A 17596-nucleotide genomic window follows, 5' to 3' on the forward strand; every position below is an offset into this window, starting at 1 on the left:
TGATTCCTCTTGACTTTTGGAAGTTGTGTAACAAAAACTCTGCAGCAGGTTCTGAAACTGTATACTTAGATCCCAAGAGAGAATGGCATCTCCTATTTTTGGATGCAGAGTTTTTGCCTGAAATTAATTATGAGTGCAGATGCTACCACTTGGATGGCTAACTAGCTGACAGCACCTGCAAATCAGGTAGTTAAATGTCTTAGTGGGAGCATTTGCTCTCACAGAAATGGAAACTGGTTTTAAAAGGGAGTGCTCTAGAGCGAAGAAACTTTGAAAGGCTTTTTAAAAAACTCTTTAGAGTTCAAAAACTCTTCTTCCTCAGGGTGTTCAATAATAACCAACCCAGCTATGAAGTATCTCTATTCCATTGTATATTAGCACTGGCTAAAAAAATTCTACTACATCTTCTAAATCCTAACTGTTAGCCACAGTTTTCAACGTGCGGAACCCTAACAAATCTTAAATTTAACATAAACACTATCATGAGCCTAGTCATGTTAACTTTGGCAGAAGTAAAAATTGTCACCTTTAGACTGGGATAATGTTTAAATAGTGCCATCTAATAAAAAACAAACAAACCCCTTTCTCCACCCAGCAGCTCACTTTCTGTCCTATCATAGTTTCATACTTTGGGAATGAGAACAATCTCCCTTCTTGTGGTGGAGAGTCTAATTTAAAAGCAGACAAGTTTGTGGAGGATATCATTACTTCAGTGTCAGACATATACTTGCTATACATAATCCTGTACTTATAGATTCTGACTTTAGCTTTCAAAAGGATTGAAAAATTCCATTTGCCAAATGAAAACTACTGTACTAATCCTAATTCAGGTTATATTTACGGTCATTAATGTATTGTTCAGAGATGGCCCGAATGCTCCCTTTCAGTGAGATTTTACACAGGAGGGGAGAAAGGTTTCTAAAGTTCAGAAAGTTTAATCCTGTAGCACCCTCCCTGCATTCTCCCCACATGGGGGAATGGTTTGCAGCTGCTTGGAGGGGACAGGGGATGTGGCTTTGAAATTCCACAGCTCTACAAAATCCACAAGGAACTCAGGTCCCAACCCCACACGGATCCTAAGGATCTGCATGGTGGACCAGCACCTTTACACCGACCCCAGTTCCTCTTTCCTCTTGTACTATAGCTAATTCAGGAGCATTGCTACCGTTCGATTCCTTACGTACCTTTCTTAATGGGGTAGAATGATCAGCATTAACTCCCATGTGGATTTTTCACACAAATCTTCTGGTTAATAAGGGAGTAGGCTACATAGAGCACCCCAGAATATCTCCCCAAACTATGTACAACTCAGTCATGCAGTGTTTATAGGAGCTTTTCACAGGCTGAAGGCAAGGTGGTGAGCAGTATGCTGCCCAGAATATAGTGACTCATAGACTTTAAGGCCAGAAGGGACCATCATGATCATCTAGTCTGACCTCCTGCACATTGCAGGCTACCAACTCACCCACCCACTCCCGTAATAGACCCATAACCTTGGCTGAGTTACTGAAGTTCTCAAATAATCATTTCAAGAGAATCCACCATTTACACTAGTTTAAACCTGCAAGTGACCTGTGCCCCATAGTGCAGAGGAAAATGAAAAACCCCAGGATCTCCTCCAATCAGACCCAGGGGAAATTCCTTCCAGACCCCAAATATGGTGATCAGTTAGACCCTGAGCATGTGGGCAAGACCCACCAGGCAGATACCTGAAAAGGAATTCTCTGTAGTAACTCAGAGCCCTCCCCATCTAGTGTCCCATCACCAGCTGTTGGAAATATTTGCTGGTAGATGTTTGCCCTGAAAAAGTCACATAAAGCATTAGTTTCTTGCATCAGTAGTTCTCAAAATACCAGCCATTGAAATCATGTAGAATTGAAATAGTATGTGGAGGAAGCTTGAGGGTAGTCAGAATTATATGAATTCAAGAATCAGTATCTCACAGCCTGCCAGCCAGGATTAGAAGCTAGTGCTGTATGCTTTCAGAAAGCAAGATTTCCAGTGTCATACAGTGCTCTTTGCTATCCCTGATCATTACATGAGATCTCTCTATATATCCATAGTGTCAAAAATGAGCTCCTAAGCTCAGGCTCCACAGTTCATAGGCAGCCAAATGCTCTGATTTTCAAACATAGGGGGTAGCCAACAGCTCCCATTGAAGTTGTTATGGTTTTCAGGTGGTTCAGAGGTGCTAGGTAAGGAGAGAGGGTTAAGTTACAATGTCAGTAAATGGGTGGGAGTCTAAGGCCCCGGATCCTGGAAGGCCCACTCATGTGGAATCCAGTTGACTTCACTGGGCCTCTGCGTGGGTGCAGGAATCTGCCTTTGCAGGACAGTGCAGAATTAGTGCCTCAGTGAGTCTAAGTAAGTCTCTAGAGGCAAACTAAGATGGTGTAACATGCATGTTCAGGTTGCCAGAGGATGTATAAATAAATTACAGCCAAAGCTTACCTCTGCCTTTTGGCCAATGACGCCAGTACTCAAACTGGTTTTGGGACAATGTACATGTTAAAGTGATGGAGAGCAACTCAATATATGTTCTGTTAAGTCAATTTATTATCTCTATTGTCAGCTTCAAGATTCTAATTTCTGTTATTCCTTACAGAATCCTACTGCTCAGCATAGCAATATTATCACTCTATTCAGTTCACCTTTTACTGAAGACCTCAAAAGAAGGAGGTATGAGGACACTCTTGGTTAACTGAATGTTCATGTTGCATGCACATATTTCTCCTTTAAATATGTTTAATAATGTGCCTTTTTACAGCCCACCATGTTTTCTTTTTGCCTCTAGGCTCCCTAATATATGAAAAACTAGGTGAAAAGGCATTTGGATGGCCTGGAAAATATGGTGCTTTTGTTTCGATTATAATGCAGAATATTGGTGGTAAGGGCAAAATGTTCTTCTAAACAAATATTTTAAAAATAAACACTGGTCTCCCTTGGTAGCACATGTCCTCAGGCTGATGTGGATGCCATCACGGACTGAGCACAGTGGGGTAAATGGTCCCCAGTGATGTGCATAGCAAAAAAAGGCAGACACACTGCTTTTCACAGTAACAGGAGAAAACTGGAGAAAGGTGCTCAGCAACTGATTTGCCAGATCAGTTATCTCTTGACACCATATTTTATTTTGGGCCTGATCCTGTGAGATGTTGAGCACCCTCGGCTCCCATTCCCCAAGAGCTTGATCCTGCCACCATCATTCACACAAGTAGACTTTACTCACATGAGACATCCCCATTACATGCATACCAGTCCTAAGTTATTTCCCACATAAGTAAAAGTTGCAGGATTGGGTCTTAGCTCACTGGAAATGAAATGGAAATGTGTATGGGCTCAGTGTTTTAAAACTTGGTACTGTTTGGAAATCTCTATTATCTGGCTGCCAAACACAATCAGCCATCCAGAGCAAAAGAAACTTGTCAATCGTATAGCAATTTCATAATAACTATACTAAAATAGTAGCCATTCGCAATAGAGAGAGTTTCACAATCAGGCCTTCTCTTTTGATTGGCTACTATGACTTTTCAAAGACCCCATCTATGAGTGCGTAACAAACATGCGTGTCTCAGCTTCTGTCCTTCCTTACTGAAGCCCAGATATCAAATACAGTTTAACTAGGCAAGGAATTATACTTAGTTGATGAGAAAGGAATATAACACAGGGAAAACAAAGGTTAAATAGGTTGACAGTTTGGGAAGAGGGGTCAGAAGTTGAGGCAGCCAAGTTTATTATGAGTAATGGATGGACAGTTCTGAGGAAAACAGTCCATTAGAGCAGCAGGATTTGCAATAGCAAAGCCAAGAGACGGGGTAAAAATGTGTGTTTCAGCATAACAACAACTCGAGTGCTCTGTTAATTCAATAATAACTATATCATATTCAAAGACGGAAAGTTACTTTTAGTTCAGAATATGGCTCTTACCTTATTAATAGGGAGCACGGTCAAGTTATCATCTGTTTATTCACACTGCCAATTATGGTACGTAAATGGTGATTTGAGCACCAAAATACAGAACTGTCTAGGTACCATAACTTAGATACCTAATTCTAAAAACTGGACGATGTAGTTCATTTCATCTACATGTTCATATATTAAGCAAGTTTGACTAAAATCAATGTATATATTGCATTTTCAAAATAATACGTAGTTTATCATTTCTCTTTTTTTTTTTTTAAAGAATGCTGACAGTAATGAGCATTCTTTAAAAAATGCATACCTGCATTGGAACCATATTATTCTACTTTACTTAGCTGATGTGTTTGTTTTTTCAGCAATGTCAAGCTACCTCTTTATTATTAAATATGAACTTCCTGAAGTAATCCGAGCATTTCTGCATCTTGAAGAGAATTCTGGGTATGTTTGTTTTGCACGACCTATGACTTCAGTGAAAATATTCTAGTTAACCTTGGCAGAAATGATTAATATTGGTTTGATTTGGTTCTTTTCCTCTTTAGAGAATGGTACCTGAATGGTAACTACCTCGTTATATTTGTGTCAGTTGGAATTATTCTTCCACTTTCCCTTCTAAAAAATTTAGGTAAAACTATTTCCTCACTTAAAATATATTATTTTGTTTCTTATCTTGATTAGTCATCTGAATTTATGTGTGGTTTAACTGCATGTGTTTTTTTTTATTCTTTCTTTGAAGGTTACCTTGGTTATACGAGTGGATTTTCACTTACCTGCATGGTTTTCTTTCTCACTGTGGTATGTGACTATATGAAATATATCACTAGCTATAACCAAAAGTAGGAAATACAGAATCTTTAAATAATTAAGAAACTTTAGCTGTCTTCTCTGTACTTATTTATTATTACTAGCGTTTAGAGGCTAGCCTGGTCAAGACCCTATAGTGCTAGGCACTGTACATGACAGTCGCTATCCCAAAGAGCTTACAATCTAAAAAGCAAAACATAACAGGGAGATGAGACAAAAAGCAAGGTGGAGGCAGAGTAACAAAACTAATAGGATATGCTCAATTCCTAGCCAAGCAGGGGCAATAATCATAATTTGCTACCTTAAAACATTAAATGTTCAGCTACTGATGTTTTCAGTCAAGGGTGTAAATAGAAGCCACCTTTTCAAAACTATAGACTTGTGTTGACATTTTCTATTCTTATTGTAGGTAATCTACAAGAAATCCCAAATACCTTGCCCTCTCCCTGTCCTGGAAAACAGTGTTGGAAACTGGACCTACAACAACAACTCAGTTCCGATGCACTTAGTGATGTTACCAAATGAGTCTGTTAATTCTAAAGTGAATTTCATGATGGACAATACACCTGGGCACACCACAGGTTTTGAGGAGGCAAAAGACACCCTACACACAAGTGGAGTGGAATATGAAGCCCACAGTGATAGTGATGACATGTGCCAACCCAAATATTTTGTGTTTAACTCTCAGGTAAGGGAGATTCCGCAGAATCTATCTATAGCCATTAACTCCACACCTAAACTGCTGCCAAACACAGTACATTCAGATGATTCAGTAGTGAATACTCATATTAAACACCTTTGTTTTTCAGACTGCCTATACAATACCCATCCTGGCATTTGCATTCGTATGCCACCCTGAGGTGCTACCAATATACAGTGAACTTAAAGAGTAAGGCTCTTAACTTTACTTTTAAAAACAATTGTCACACACTTCCATAGTTAACCCGGTAGCAATTATCAGATCACTTTTTAGTGTCCAGCTTTAATCAATGATGTACAAATTCTCCCACTAATGGTTTGTTGCATTCCATAATAAGCAGATATTGATGCTAAAACATACATCAGATTACTGACCTGAGGTTTACCTCATAAGAGACAATAAATCTTGGTATTCCTTGAAATGAACTGAAATTTTATGAAATATCAATTACCAGAAATATTTGGAAACATTTCTGTTATGGTCATGAATTCAAGCGTTGCACAACACCAAAAATATTTTGATGAGTGAGACTCCAGTCCTGCACCTGTATCTGTCAGTGCTCACGTTTACATCTCCCAGAGTCCCATTGACTCTAGGTGGGTGCAAAGATCTGCGCTGCAGGAATAAGGACTGTATCATGTAGCAAAGATTTTCTCATGCAGTCTGATTGAATTCTCATTAGTCAGTAATTATTTCTTCCAAATTTATGCTACAGCCAATCAGGTGAGGTAATTTATCACACACATCCACACTAGCCAGTTTACATTACTCTATATCTTAGCATTTTTGAGCTCTGAGGAAGTAAACTTACGGATGCTTAATGCCCATATCCAGCCAATCCTAATTCAGGACTTTCTTGTAAAAATATTTAACCAATGTATACGTTAAAGAAGAATTGATCTTACCTATTCTTCTGTCGGTCCCTGATCCTCAGTGAAGCTCTGCACTGATACAAGTGTGCATTCATGCAAATCGGATGGTAGGATTGGGGCCTAGAGTTAGAAACAATGCTTTTAGATTTCAGCACCTACATTTTTACTTAAACTTCAGTCTGAAGTTGATGTTCTATAAATATGTAAATAGTTAATTTTAACACTATCAGGTTAGCAATGTAAAACTTTTATATATACAAATCATTCTGAGCTTTTCTGTACGGTGTGACGCTGGAGTTTGAAACAAAGGGCTTTAAAACTCACTTGAGTTTGTTATAACATTGATTTAGGGTTAGTTGCATTGAATTCACTAACTAGTGACAATGTTAGCAGAATACAGCTTGGACTCTTAGTTCACTAGAAGGTATGTACAAATATAGACTTTATAAACTATTTACACTGTTATTCTTCCCTTCCTACCCAGCCGGTCACGAAAGAGGATGCAGAATGTTTCAAACATCTCCATTGCTGGAATGCTGATCATGTATCTGCTTGCTGCTCTCTTTGGTTATCTTACCTTCTACGGTGAGTCAGAGCCATATTCTCTGTAGAGGTTTCTCTCTTCTTTTAGAGGTTATCAGTAGTGGTGAGAATGAACAGCTGTGTGGGTCATGACTGCATGAATTCAGAGAACAAGATGTCACACTTTCCACATGGCCAAAGGAAGCAAAGCTGGCGATACTCAGCAGGTTTTTGCAATACAATGGAGCACTTCTATCTCTAGCTGTTACACCACTGCTACACCACTGTTACAGCTTCACCTTTCCTGAAAACACGTGCAATACATCCTAGTGTACAAAAGGCCATAGGGACGGATTACCTGGTATAACTTAGTCTGTAGACATAGTAGACCATATGTTACTGCTGCTGCCCTCAGCTTAAACTTGCACTGCTTTTTACTTTATTAATTCCTCCATTATGACATGGAAGCATATGGCACAGAACAGTTAGTGCTGCACATAATAACTGCATGTGGAATATTTTCAAAACAAGTGTCCACTGTCCCTTTTAGAGAAGCAGTTTAGTCCAGTGGTTAGGATGCCAGACTGAAAGCCAGGAGTTCTACATACTTTGGAGAAGTCAGTTTGCCTCTCCGTGCCTCAGTTTCCCCATCTGAGGCTTATATAGCACATTTTATAAAGTAATTTGAGATCCTTGGATGAGGCACATTATATAAATGCTGAATGTTATTACCACCAACATTTCTACCACAGAGGGACTGATGTTGAGGAAAACTTGTATCTAATCAGTAGCATCTGTCTGACGACAACTGCAGGGACACACCCTCTTTCATCTTGCTACGTTATAAAATCTTAGTTTTGAAAGTATAGATCGTGCCTGAATGAGCTTAGCCTGTTTTCGTTTTCTTTTGTAGGAGAAGTTGAAGATGAATTACTTCATACATACACCAAAGTGTACACCTTCGACACCCCTCTTCTGCTGGTTCGCCTGGCAGTGCTTGTGGCTGTCACCTTAACTGTGCCCATAGTCCTTTTCCCTGTAAGTAAATACAGCTTCTGAAGATTAAATCTGAGCAGCGTATACACATGGACTGTAATTATCTATCTTTACATTAATTTTGTCATACTTTAACATTTAAGAGAACTAAGTTCTGGGATTTTATGACATTTTCTGTTTTCTCATTTATATTTCACCTGAGACAAACAGCTGCACTTTTGGGTAACTCGGAATACTGAACATTTAAAAACTGAAGCATATCAAAGCCAAAGGATTATTGCCAAGTGTATCTGTGGGCTCCTGTGTACTGTATTTAACAAGATTAGCAAAATTAGGCTGGAGTGTTAGTGATCCTGAACACCTTCTTGGGACAAATATTCGTAATAAAAAATAACAATATAAAGTGAGCACTGTAGACTTTTTATTCTGTGTTGTAATTGAAATAAATATATTTGAAAACATAGAAAAAAATCCAAAAATATTTATAATAAATTTAAATTAGTATTCTATAAGTGTTTAACAGTGCAATTAAAAGTGTGAGTGATCACAATTCATTTTTTTAATCGAGTTAATTTTTTTTTAGTTAATTCCTCGAGTTAACTGCGATTAATTGACAGCCCTGCTCTTTATGCTCATATTTGAAGTAATGGATGTACTAGCTTCTGGGACATAAGCGCAGCCAGCCGTACAGAACCAAATCCAAATCCTGTTATTGATAGAGCTTCAACTATCTGCATCACATGCTCCAGCAGCTCCCGTGCAACTGACTGATCCTGTCAGCAGTTCTGGGTTTCTCAGGCTACTGCTGTATGATGACCTTTAATTATTTGAAGTATTCGGCATTTTTATTCTTTTACAAAAAAATATACTTCGCCTATCAGAGTTTTTAAATTTACCTTTGTATGGCATTAATCACCAATGAAACTTAAATACGGGTTTAATTTCAAGTGGAACCACATGCCAGATATAACATACTGAAAGTGTCACATAACTGAGTAGAGAGAAAGAGATTAGTGCGTTAGCTGGTATAAATCAGCATGAGGGCCTGGCCTAGAATTTTTAAAGCTGTTCAATATTAAATTCAAAATCTATTATTTTAAATCCACTCATCTCTTCACAAGACCTGACCTGAAACTCTAAAATGCAGATCTCTCAATATTTTTTAAAATGTAAAGACTCCCAACTTTGACAGAAATTCATACTCCTATTGAATTACCCAACTAGTTCAGAATCAGCTATTATTTTAAAAGATGGGAATGATTTGGAGCATATGTTTTTTAAAAGTATATGAACAGAATACTGTTCTACTTCCACCCTGAGGATCTCTTCTCCGCTGTGCAATAGTGCAGTGTAACACTATCTGCTGCTGCCAAATGGATTTGCTGTTGACCTTTTACCTACTTATCTCTGCTTGTATAAAAGCAAAGAAACTATGTTCAAATCTGTGATGAAGTCACAATGAGCAAAGAGAATCCGCTCTCTATACGTCTTATAAATACAATTTTGAATATTATAATCTTCATATCTGTTTATTTTTTATTTTGTTACATATTTTAAAATGGAAATAAATTACAGCTTGATCTTGCTACCACTGAAGTAAGTGGTAAAGCTCCCACAGACTTCAGTGGAATCAGGTTCAGGTCTCAAATAACTCATCTGATTATATTTCATAGATACATACATTTTTCCTCTGCTAGTTAGTATTAGTTACGGGGTTCTTTGAAATTTCCTGATAGCAGCACCTTTTAGTGGAAGAGACTTTTTTCTCCCTGATTTTTACACCCTATTTACTTGTCTTCTACCCAGTAAATATTTGGGCTTCTGCAATAAACTGTGAACCCAAGCCTCAAAACTACATCCAGGTGGTAAAAGAGTTTGCATTAAGGGAAGAAAATGAATTAAAATATATTTCTTTGTTTAAAATTTCTCACTGGAATACTAGCACAGATCTTAAAGGAACAAGGAGTTCCAAAATCCACTATCTTCTGCTTTTATTTTTCCTGTTACAGATCCGCTCATCAGTCACCGCATTGTTGTTTCCCAAAAGGCCATTCAGTTGGATAAGGCATTTCCTGATCGCAGCAGTAATTCTTGCATTTACTAACACACTTGTAATTTTTGTGCCTGCTATTAAAGACATCTTTGGATTCATTGGTAGGTTTCATGAATATTTTCAGTTTATTATGTTAATCTGTATCAAAACAGAATGCCTTACGTTCATATATTGGAAGTGAATTTTGTCTCATTTACAATGCAGTAGCTTCAGTGCACTTATTCCTGATTTTGCACTGTAAGGGTTAAAAGAAAAAAAAAAAAGAGACTGAAAATGACTCATCCAAGCTAAATGGTACCAGACTTTAGTTGGCAGCCTATATAAGTCACAGAGAACAAAAAAATGTCAATAAGTTTCTTTTCAAATTTTGAGAGTTAAGAAACTCCACCATCTATAGAACTGGTCAAGATGTATTGAATTTCCAAAATTGGATTAAAAAAAAGAATCATGAAAAAGATTTCTTCCCCTGATCCCCCAACACACACACACTTGTTTTCTGTCAGTTTGAAAGTGTTGATTCAGGAATCAGGAGATCCAAATACTCCTGGAGGAAGTTTCCTCTGCATTTATAGTACTGGCCTCCTTTTCATTTTTTATGTTTTTTACCCACTCCTGGTCTGTAAAGAAGGTCTATGTCACTCAGCAGAATTGCCAATATAGTTTGTAGTCTCTTTTTCATTATATTATTGGTTAGAAAACTTTCTACTCTGAATGAATCTTACTATGAAAATAAATATGAATAATTGTATAGTAAGTTAAACCACAGTGGACAGAACCTTGCCAGTGATTAAAAGAACAGCTTTCCTGTCCAGAGTATGGGAACTGTTGCTCACTAAAATAATCTGAATTGAACTATCAGATGGAATTCATAGCACAAGCCCACAGTTTACTGTAACCTTTTTAAAAGATTGAAAATTACAAAAAGTTATAAAGGCAGAAATATGTAGACTTAGGGAAATACCACAAAACTGCCATATTGTTGATAATTCATTAGGATAAAGAGAGTGTCTTTTAGTTGTTCTAAAAAACAAAGGAGGAAAACATGACAGTCCAAAGTGACTGGCCTCTCTCTGATATGCAGCTCATTTTTGAAGTCAGATAGTTATAGGAAAAAAGCAGATTATGCCTTCCAAGGAAATAACAACACTGGTATACCTTAGCCTTTGCTCCCAATGAGAGATACTTTTTTCAGTCTGAAGGGTGAACATGTAAAAAAGTTATGACTAACTGAAAACACGATGTTATAATGAAAACCCTTGCACAACCTGAACTGTAGCTACCACTCCAGGTATACTTTCTTTTCTGTAAAATGCTGTATATTTACATATTAACCAGAACTCAATTATGGTTTCTGTTCCAGGTGCATCGGCTGCCACAATGTTGATTTTCATTCTTCCTGCTGCCTTCTATCTACGGCTTGTTAAGAAAGAACCTTTGAGGTCACCCCAGAAGATTGGGGTGAGTAAAGTAGGGGGAATTACAAGAGGAGGGTTTTTTGTTTTATTTTGTTACAATTATGTACAAATTAGGTACAATTAGCTGTTGTTTCACATTGGATGTTACAATTATGAGCTCAAACTGGCTTCATTAGAATTAATAACCTGTATACGGTCTGTGGGATTTTGCCCTATATATGAGCTGCAACACTGGGTCTTACACAAGGGACGGAGCTGACCAGTAGATGGTTCTAAAGTCCCTCAAAAGAGCAGTAGAATCCTATGGTCCTTGACTAGTTGTGTTCAGTACATTAGTGCTCTTGAGAAATGCTGGGCTTGGCTACACAGGGGGGGTTAAACCAGATTAAGAAAAATTAATCCAGTTTGAAAATGCTTGTGTACACAAGACACACTTCATTATAGCTAGGCTTGGAAGGATTAGATTCTTAATTGGTAAATGCCAGTAAACATCAGTTTCACCATACACACACACAAAACACAATACAGAAAATCTCAGGAGAATGTACAAAATATATGAACAAAAGATGAAATCCTAACCCTACCAAAGTCAATGGCAAAATTCCCATTGACTTCAATGGGGCTGAGATTTCACCCTTAAGGTATGCCTACATTGCAGGGAAAAAAAAAAAGATGTAGTCTTAACTTGGGTTAAAATGGCAGTGAAAACATGGCAACTTTTAGCTCAGGTTAGCAACTCCAGGCTTCTCTAGAGGCTTTACCTCGAGCTGCGAATCCGAGTTAAAAGCCAAGTTGTCTTGTCATCACTGCTATTTTAACCTTAGTTAAAAACACTTTTTTTTTTGCAGTGTTTGCCTACCCTGTATTATTTTAAAAATAGAGGGCTCATGTATTTCTCCCAATCTGGGCATAGTGCTTCTATTCATATTTTTGAGAGTCTAATGCACAGGCTGAAGGCAATGTGCAGCCCACAATGTTACCCACATTGCAATGCAAATACCTGAAACATGGTTAGTGAAGAAGCAGCCTTTGGCTGCTGGAATCCTGGCTGGGACAGGGTAGAACTAGCAATTATAAATGACATTACTTTAGTTTGGCTTTAGATGAGCATCATAAAATTAGAACAGAACAAGATTTGTCACTACAGCATCTGCTCCAGAGTGGCCAATAATTAAGCACACAAACTTGACTAGATTATAATCTGTTTATGCATGAGTCTGTCTCTGTTCTTTTATGCTAGAAGAAATGATCAGTGTAGGCATAAGGAGGATTGGTAGGACAGTACATGGGACCCTGTACCAATGCTACTTGTGTTAAAGCTGCATCTGTCAGTTCATGGCATAGTGGAAGTTACCTGGTACAGGTACCTGTTTGAGAAACAATAAATGGACAATCGTTTTGTGATGGGCTAAATGGCAATGCGTGGCTGAATTAACATTTGTTTTAAACCACATGTAAAAGGCATTTACTCATTTCAAAGCAGTCCCTAGTTAACATCTAGACATAACACACAACTGCCACATAACTTTAGAACAAGTGGCTGTCTCTCACAGAAGTAGTCAGCAGTGGATTAGGAGGGAGATTGCACATCACAGTTAACAGGGATATTGTAACACTGATTAATAGAGGTATTTAAGATCCTGATTGAGGTAGGTTAGTAAACATACAGGAGGCATATCACATATCCACAGCATGCATCCATATCATGCTAGGCTCTAGCGAGTGATATTAATATCTTCTTTTCCTGAACACTAAGATCTATAATTTCTTTAAGCAAATATCTTTTGGGAAAGTATAGATTGAAAATTAACCAGAAAAGATTTTGATAAAATATATACATAAATATAATTATTTGAAATATTTAACATGGAAAAAGTTTCATTTATACATAATAAAGAGATAAAAAGAATAAACTTTTCAATAACTACATTACTACGTAAGATATATTTTTGCAAATTTTTGGAGCACAGTTGGTGTCTATTCACTGGTGTTTCTCTTTGCGACTGAAACATTCAGAATTTATCATCCTGCACTGAGATTGAATACGTTCATTTTTGTGGCAGGAGTCGGAATGTCCTAAGATCATGCTCATTAAAGGTCCCAGTTCAGAATCTGAGAATGAAAGTCCCATTGAAGTCACTGGGACTTAACCACATAATTAAATGTAAGCAGGTACTTAAGTGCTGTCCTGAAGAGGGATGGACTGAAGCACATTCGTAAGTGCTTTCCTTAGTCAAGGCATAAGGGCTTAATACTAGAAGCTGTTCTTGCTATCAGACCATGTTTGGCCATATTTAAAGGTAAAACAAAACCAGAAGATACATAAATCATATTAGTGTTCATATTAATGAAGCAAGTAAATACTACCAAGTGGTTGCTTAGGGCCCATTCGGCAAAGCCTTGCTCACATGTGGTGACATTCACCCCTGTGCAGAGGCACTTAAATTGTGAACTGGCTTCATGCTGGCCCTCTGCACAGGAGTAACTTTCACCCAGATAGGTTCACTGAGGGACTATCAAAGATTGCTCATGCAAGTGGAACTTCATAGGTTCAGGCCCCTAGTAGATGACAGATATAGAATGTGATTCCAGTAGAATTATTCTGTCACCTAACATATTTTCAATATTAATATGGTCTTTTCCCCAATTGCAGGCGCTGATATTTCTCATAGTTGGCATAATCTTTATGCTCGGAAGCATGACTCTAATTGCACTGGACTGGATTTACCACTCTTCAAGTTCCAAACATCACTAACCTGTGCAGTCGTGAAAGTATGTCTCAGACAGAAAATGCTTGGATATACATGCTCCAAAAGACTCTTGACACCTAGATGGGAGTGTTATTCCTAGCTAATAATTGCAAGATTCCAAAGACTGTGACTAGTAATGCCACTAGAACCCTATGGAATACTAAATCATCCTTCTTACAAGGGATAGTTATTTATACATTAAAAACCTGTGCTGAACTTTTCTAGCTGGGTTATAATAAAATGTGTGTTGCGAATTTTTTCCCAAAAGCACAATAAGGGTAACTGTCCATATAGTCTTCAAAAATCCATTTTTCCCCATTATTTTGATAACTGCAGTTCCTAGGAAAACAATGCAGTGTCCAAAAGATCAGCTAGTGCCTTTTTATAACTGAAATACATGGACATGGCTTAAAAGCAGGGCAGAATGTAAGAGAAAAGGCAGGAGCTACCTAGGTGGTCTGAAATCTAAGTATCATTGATCTTTCAAGTCAGGAAGATGACAACTTTGACCAACCAGTCAACAAAGCTGAATGTTAAATTTGTTGTTACCTGTACTGTCAGTCATCAGGTGTGTTAGAGCTGTTAAACCCTCATTCAAAATAAAACAAGAAAACATTCTAACATGGGCCCCAGTCCTACAGTCAGATCTGAGTGAGTGGACTCCTGCATGGATGTGACTGCCATATGAAGCAGGGTTCCACCTGCCTGGATCAAGTTGCAGGGCTGGGGCCTATATTTAAATAAGACTTCTACATAACTATTGTTCTGTTATTATATATATCTGTGCTGGGAGCAGCAGGTGGTTCTGGTGTGGGGTTTGGTTGTTTTTTTTTAATTCTTGTAAACATGTGTGAATTTAGGTGACTGAACAACTTGTAATCTGTCTATAAACTCGTCTTCCATTATAACTCAGAGATTTAAGGAGACCACAAGGCATGTGAAAGCACACCACCCAGTATTGTTTGATACATTTTTATTTGATGTGTTCAGTGCAGGAAACTGTGATTTACTATATATATATTTATGTATATATTCTTTTTCTCTAACTATCAGAATGTTAATGTATGGTACATTATTTTTGATTTTTTATATGGGTAGTTCTTTGTTTTTATAGCCACAAACTTTATACTATTTTGAAGAAAACAGATTGGGTTGTTGGGTCTGTAAAAAGTTCATTTTTATGTATCAGTGCTTGACAAATACTTGTGAAAGCCCAAGCTGTTACCTGTGTAACAAGAAACTCTGATGTTTACTACAATATCATCTTATAAAAAAATGGCAACAATACAGGCCCCTCTTCTCCTAAGAATTGTCAATATATGCTGTACAATTCTGTATTTTTGCCCTAGATTACAAAACTAGGTAGCTTCTGTTAATATATTTTAGCTTGCATATGTATGCATTAGCATTAAGTCAGCATATACAATTAAGCTATATAATTTAATACAAAGGAAAAGATTAATTCAAGAGCAAGTTTATCATTCTAGGCAGTTGAGCAAAACAAAGAGAGGTTATGTATTACGTGGGTGGTTAGTTAGCACTCACTATCCTAGGGGCTCTGGCTGTTTACTTTATGACATGTGGGGTAAATTCTGACCTAATTTAGACCACACGCGCTCTCCATTCTCACCAGTGTAAATCAAAAGTCAATGGAATCAGATTAGCTCTACACAAAATGTGACTGAGTGAAGAATCAAGGTAAAATTCAGCCAACTGTTTAAATTTGAAAATTAAAAACTTTGGTGTATTCAGCCGTGTATTAATTAGTAAAGCCATGCAGAGTTATGGTTTGTCTGACTAATCTGTTTAGTTTGATATAGAATTGACTGTGTCTGTGTGTGTGTGTGTGTACACACAGACAGAGCTTTAATGTCTCAAAGAAATGGTCCCAATTGAGTTATATCTTTCTGTGTACTATTTTATTCTTGTATAAAAGTACTGTAACCTTGGTATCCTGGAGCACATTTCTATGTATGTATTCATTATTAAGAAAAAACTGCAATATTATTTTGGTTAGGATCTTTAAGGGGATTAACACAAACAAGGCAGTGATTGTACTGATACAGAACATCTTTAACATCAGTGTCTGATGCTGTAATCCTTTCACACACACAAAATTCCCATTGACATCAGTCAAAATCGTGCATGTAAAAGGACTGCAGCATTGAATTATAATTGTGGTTTGGTTTTGGAGGGGCTGCTAATCGAGGACTTGGAAATACATTCAGATATTTGATAAGTATTTAATCTAACTCTCCTAAAATAGAACTGCAGTAAAGATACAACCAGAAAAACTATAGGGAAATAGTGCAATCTACTGCCTTTTCACTGCATGACAGTATTTGGTTTCACATGAAAAATGAGTGGTTAACTTGAACCTGCCATAACTGTGTTCAGAAACAGTTTTCAAATTCATGATAAAATGTCAAACATTAAAGCTACAGCATATTCCCACTATATGCAGAATTAGCTGCCACACATATTGTGGGATAGGCATAGTATTATACACTAATTTATTTAGCACCTCTTGGGGATGGCTGAAGTTGAATTTTCTTGTCCATTTTGTAATATTTAGGCCTTGGGAGGATTTTTATTACAAAAATGTATACTGATGCATAATAAATTAACTTTTCAAAAAGCCTGCTGACTTTGTTTTTAAGTTGGTATGATCTGGTTTGGTTTTTTTTAAATGAGGCTAGAAGCAGCACTGTCTAGTGGTTAGAGCAGCAGCCTGGAAGTCAGGAAACTTGGGTTCTATTCCTAATTCTTCCACTGTGCTGCCAGGTGACCTTGGGGAAGTCATTTAACGTCTCTATTTATCAGTTTCCTCCATATGTAAAATAAGGATAATACTTAGCAACTGTTGGTAAGTGCTTTGAGATATTTGGATGAAAGGCACCATATAAGTGTACAGTATTAGTTTATCAAAGTCACAGGCCATGCTTTTCAAAAAAGACTCGTGTTTTTGACTAATGATTTTGGGTGCCCAATTGAGATTCCTTAAAGGGGCCTGATTTGGGGGAGCTTAACACTTTCTGAAAATGAGGCTTCTTTCACGTGTCTCACGTTGGGTACCCCAAATCACTAAACATTTTTTAAAATCTTGGGCATATGTTTAACCTAATCTTTGTGCCGCTAATAGTATACAAAAATATTTATGACTTTATTGGCCTTTGGGATGCACATACAAGGTTGATCATGTATTTACTTTCTCTGCTTAGTTAACCCAATGGATTGTGTGACTGAACATCCACTGCAGTAGCATAACCATGCTGCCTACCGTGACTTGTCCCCTTGTGGAACGTATGGAGACTGAAACTAAATAATTTTTCCTTGAACTACCAGCTCAAGCTGTTATCCAATAATAAATAATAATTAAAATACCCTACTCACATTAAAAGCCTGTATTCGTCTTATTTTATATCAGGCTTTGGGAAAATTCTGCCTTCTACCTGTTTGCAGCACTCTGGCTGCTACTGCCCTTTCCTTCCTCTGCATCCCCCATAGAGAATATTACTGCCTTGCCTAGTGGATCACTCTGTCATTATACATTAATATCAAGGTGG

General features: G+C 37.5%; 1 protein-coding gene and 1 long non-coding RNA gene across 11 annotated transcripts in view; one reads left to right on the top strand and one right to left on the bottom strand.

Moving 5' to 3' along the window:
- LOC119564757 overlaps window positions 1-7735 on the bottom strand; it is a 44409-nt gene extending 36674 nt beyond the window's left edge. For all 3 annotated transcript variants that reach the window (XR_006291578.1, XR_006291576.1, XR_005223632.2), the window contains exons 1-2: window positions 6872-7735; window positions 6328-6414 (exon numbers count right to left, since the gene is read on the bottom strand). This is a non-coding gene — a long non-coding RNA (uncharacterized LOC119564757). The remainder of the gene's footprint in view (window positions 1-6327; window positions 6415-6871) is intronic.
- Window positions 1-16689, top strand: part of SLC38A4 (solute carrier family 38 member 4) — a 59741-nt gene extending 43052 nt beyond the window's left edge. For all 8 annotated transcript variants that reach the window (XM_027826420.3, XM_043548766.1, XM_043548756.1 and 5 more), the window contains 12 exons: window positions 2606-2679; window positions 2795-2887; window positions 4278-4359; window positions 4461-4543; window positions 4655-4713; window positions 5132-5410; window positions 5532-5611; window positions 6779-6879; window positions 7730-7854; window positions 9822-9966; window positions 11226-11323; window positions 13934-16689. In XM_027826420.3, the coding sequence (XP_027682221.2) occupies window positions 2606-2679; window positions 2795-2887; window positions 4278-4359; window positions 4461-4543; window positions 4655-4713; window positions 5132-5410; window positions 5532-5611; window positions 6779-6879; window positions 7730-7854; window positions 9822-9966; window positions 11226-11323; window positions 13934-14035 (1321 nt within the window). In that variant the 3' untranslated portion in view covers window positions 14036-16689. The remainder of the gene's footprint in view (window positions 1-2605; window positions 2680-2794; window positions 2888-4277; window positions 4360-4460; window positions 4544-4654; window positions 4714-5131; window positions 5411-5531; window positions 5612-6778; window positions 6880-7729; window positions 7855-9821; window positions 9967-11225; window positions 11324-13933) is intronic.
- Window positions 16690-17596: the final 907 nt, after the last annotated feature.

Source organism: Chelonia mydas, chromosome 1, assembly GCF_015237465.2.
Source record: "Chelonia mydas isolate rCheMyd1 chromosome 1, rCheMyd1.pri.v2, whole genome shotgun sequence".
Classification (NCBI taxonomy): domain Eukaryota; kingdom Metazoa; phylum Chordata; order Testudines; family Cheloniidae; genus Chelonia; species Chelonia mydas.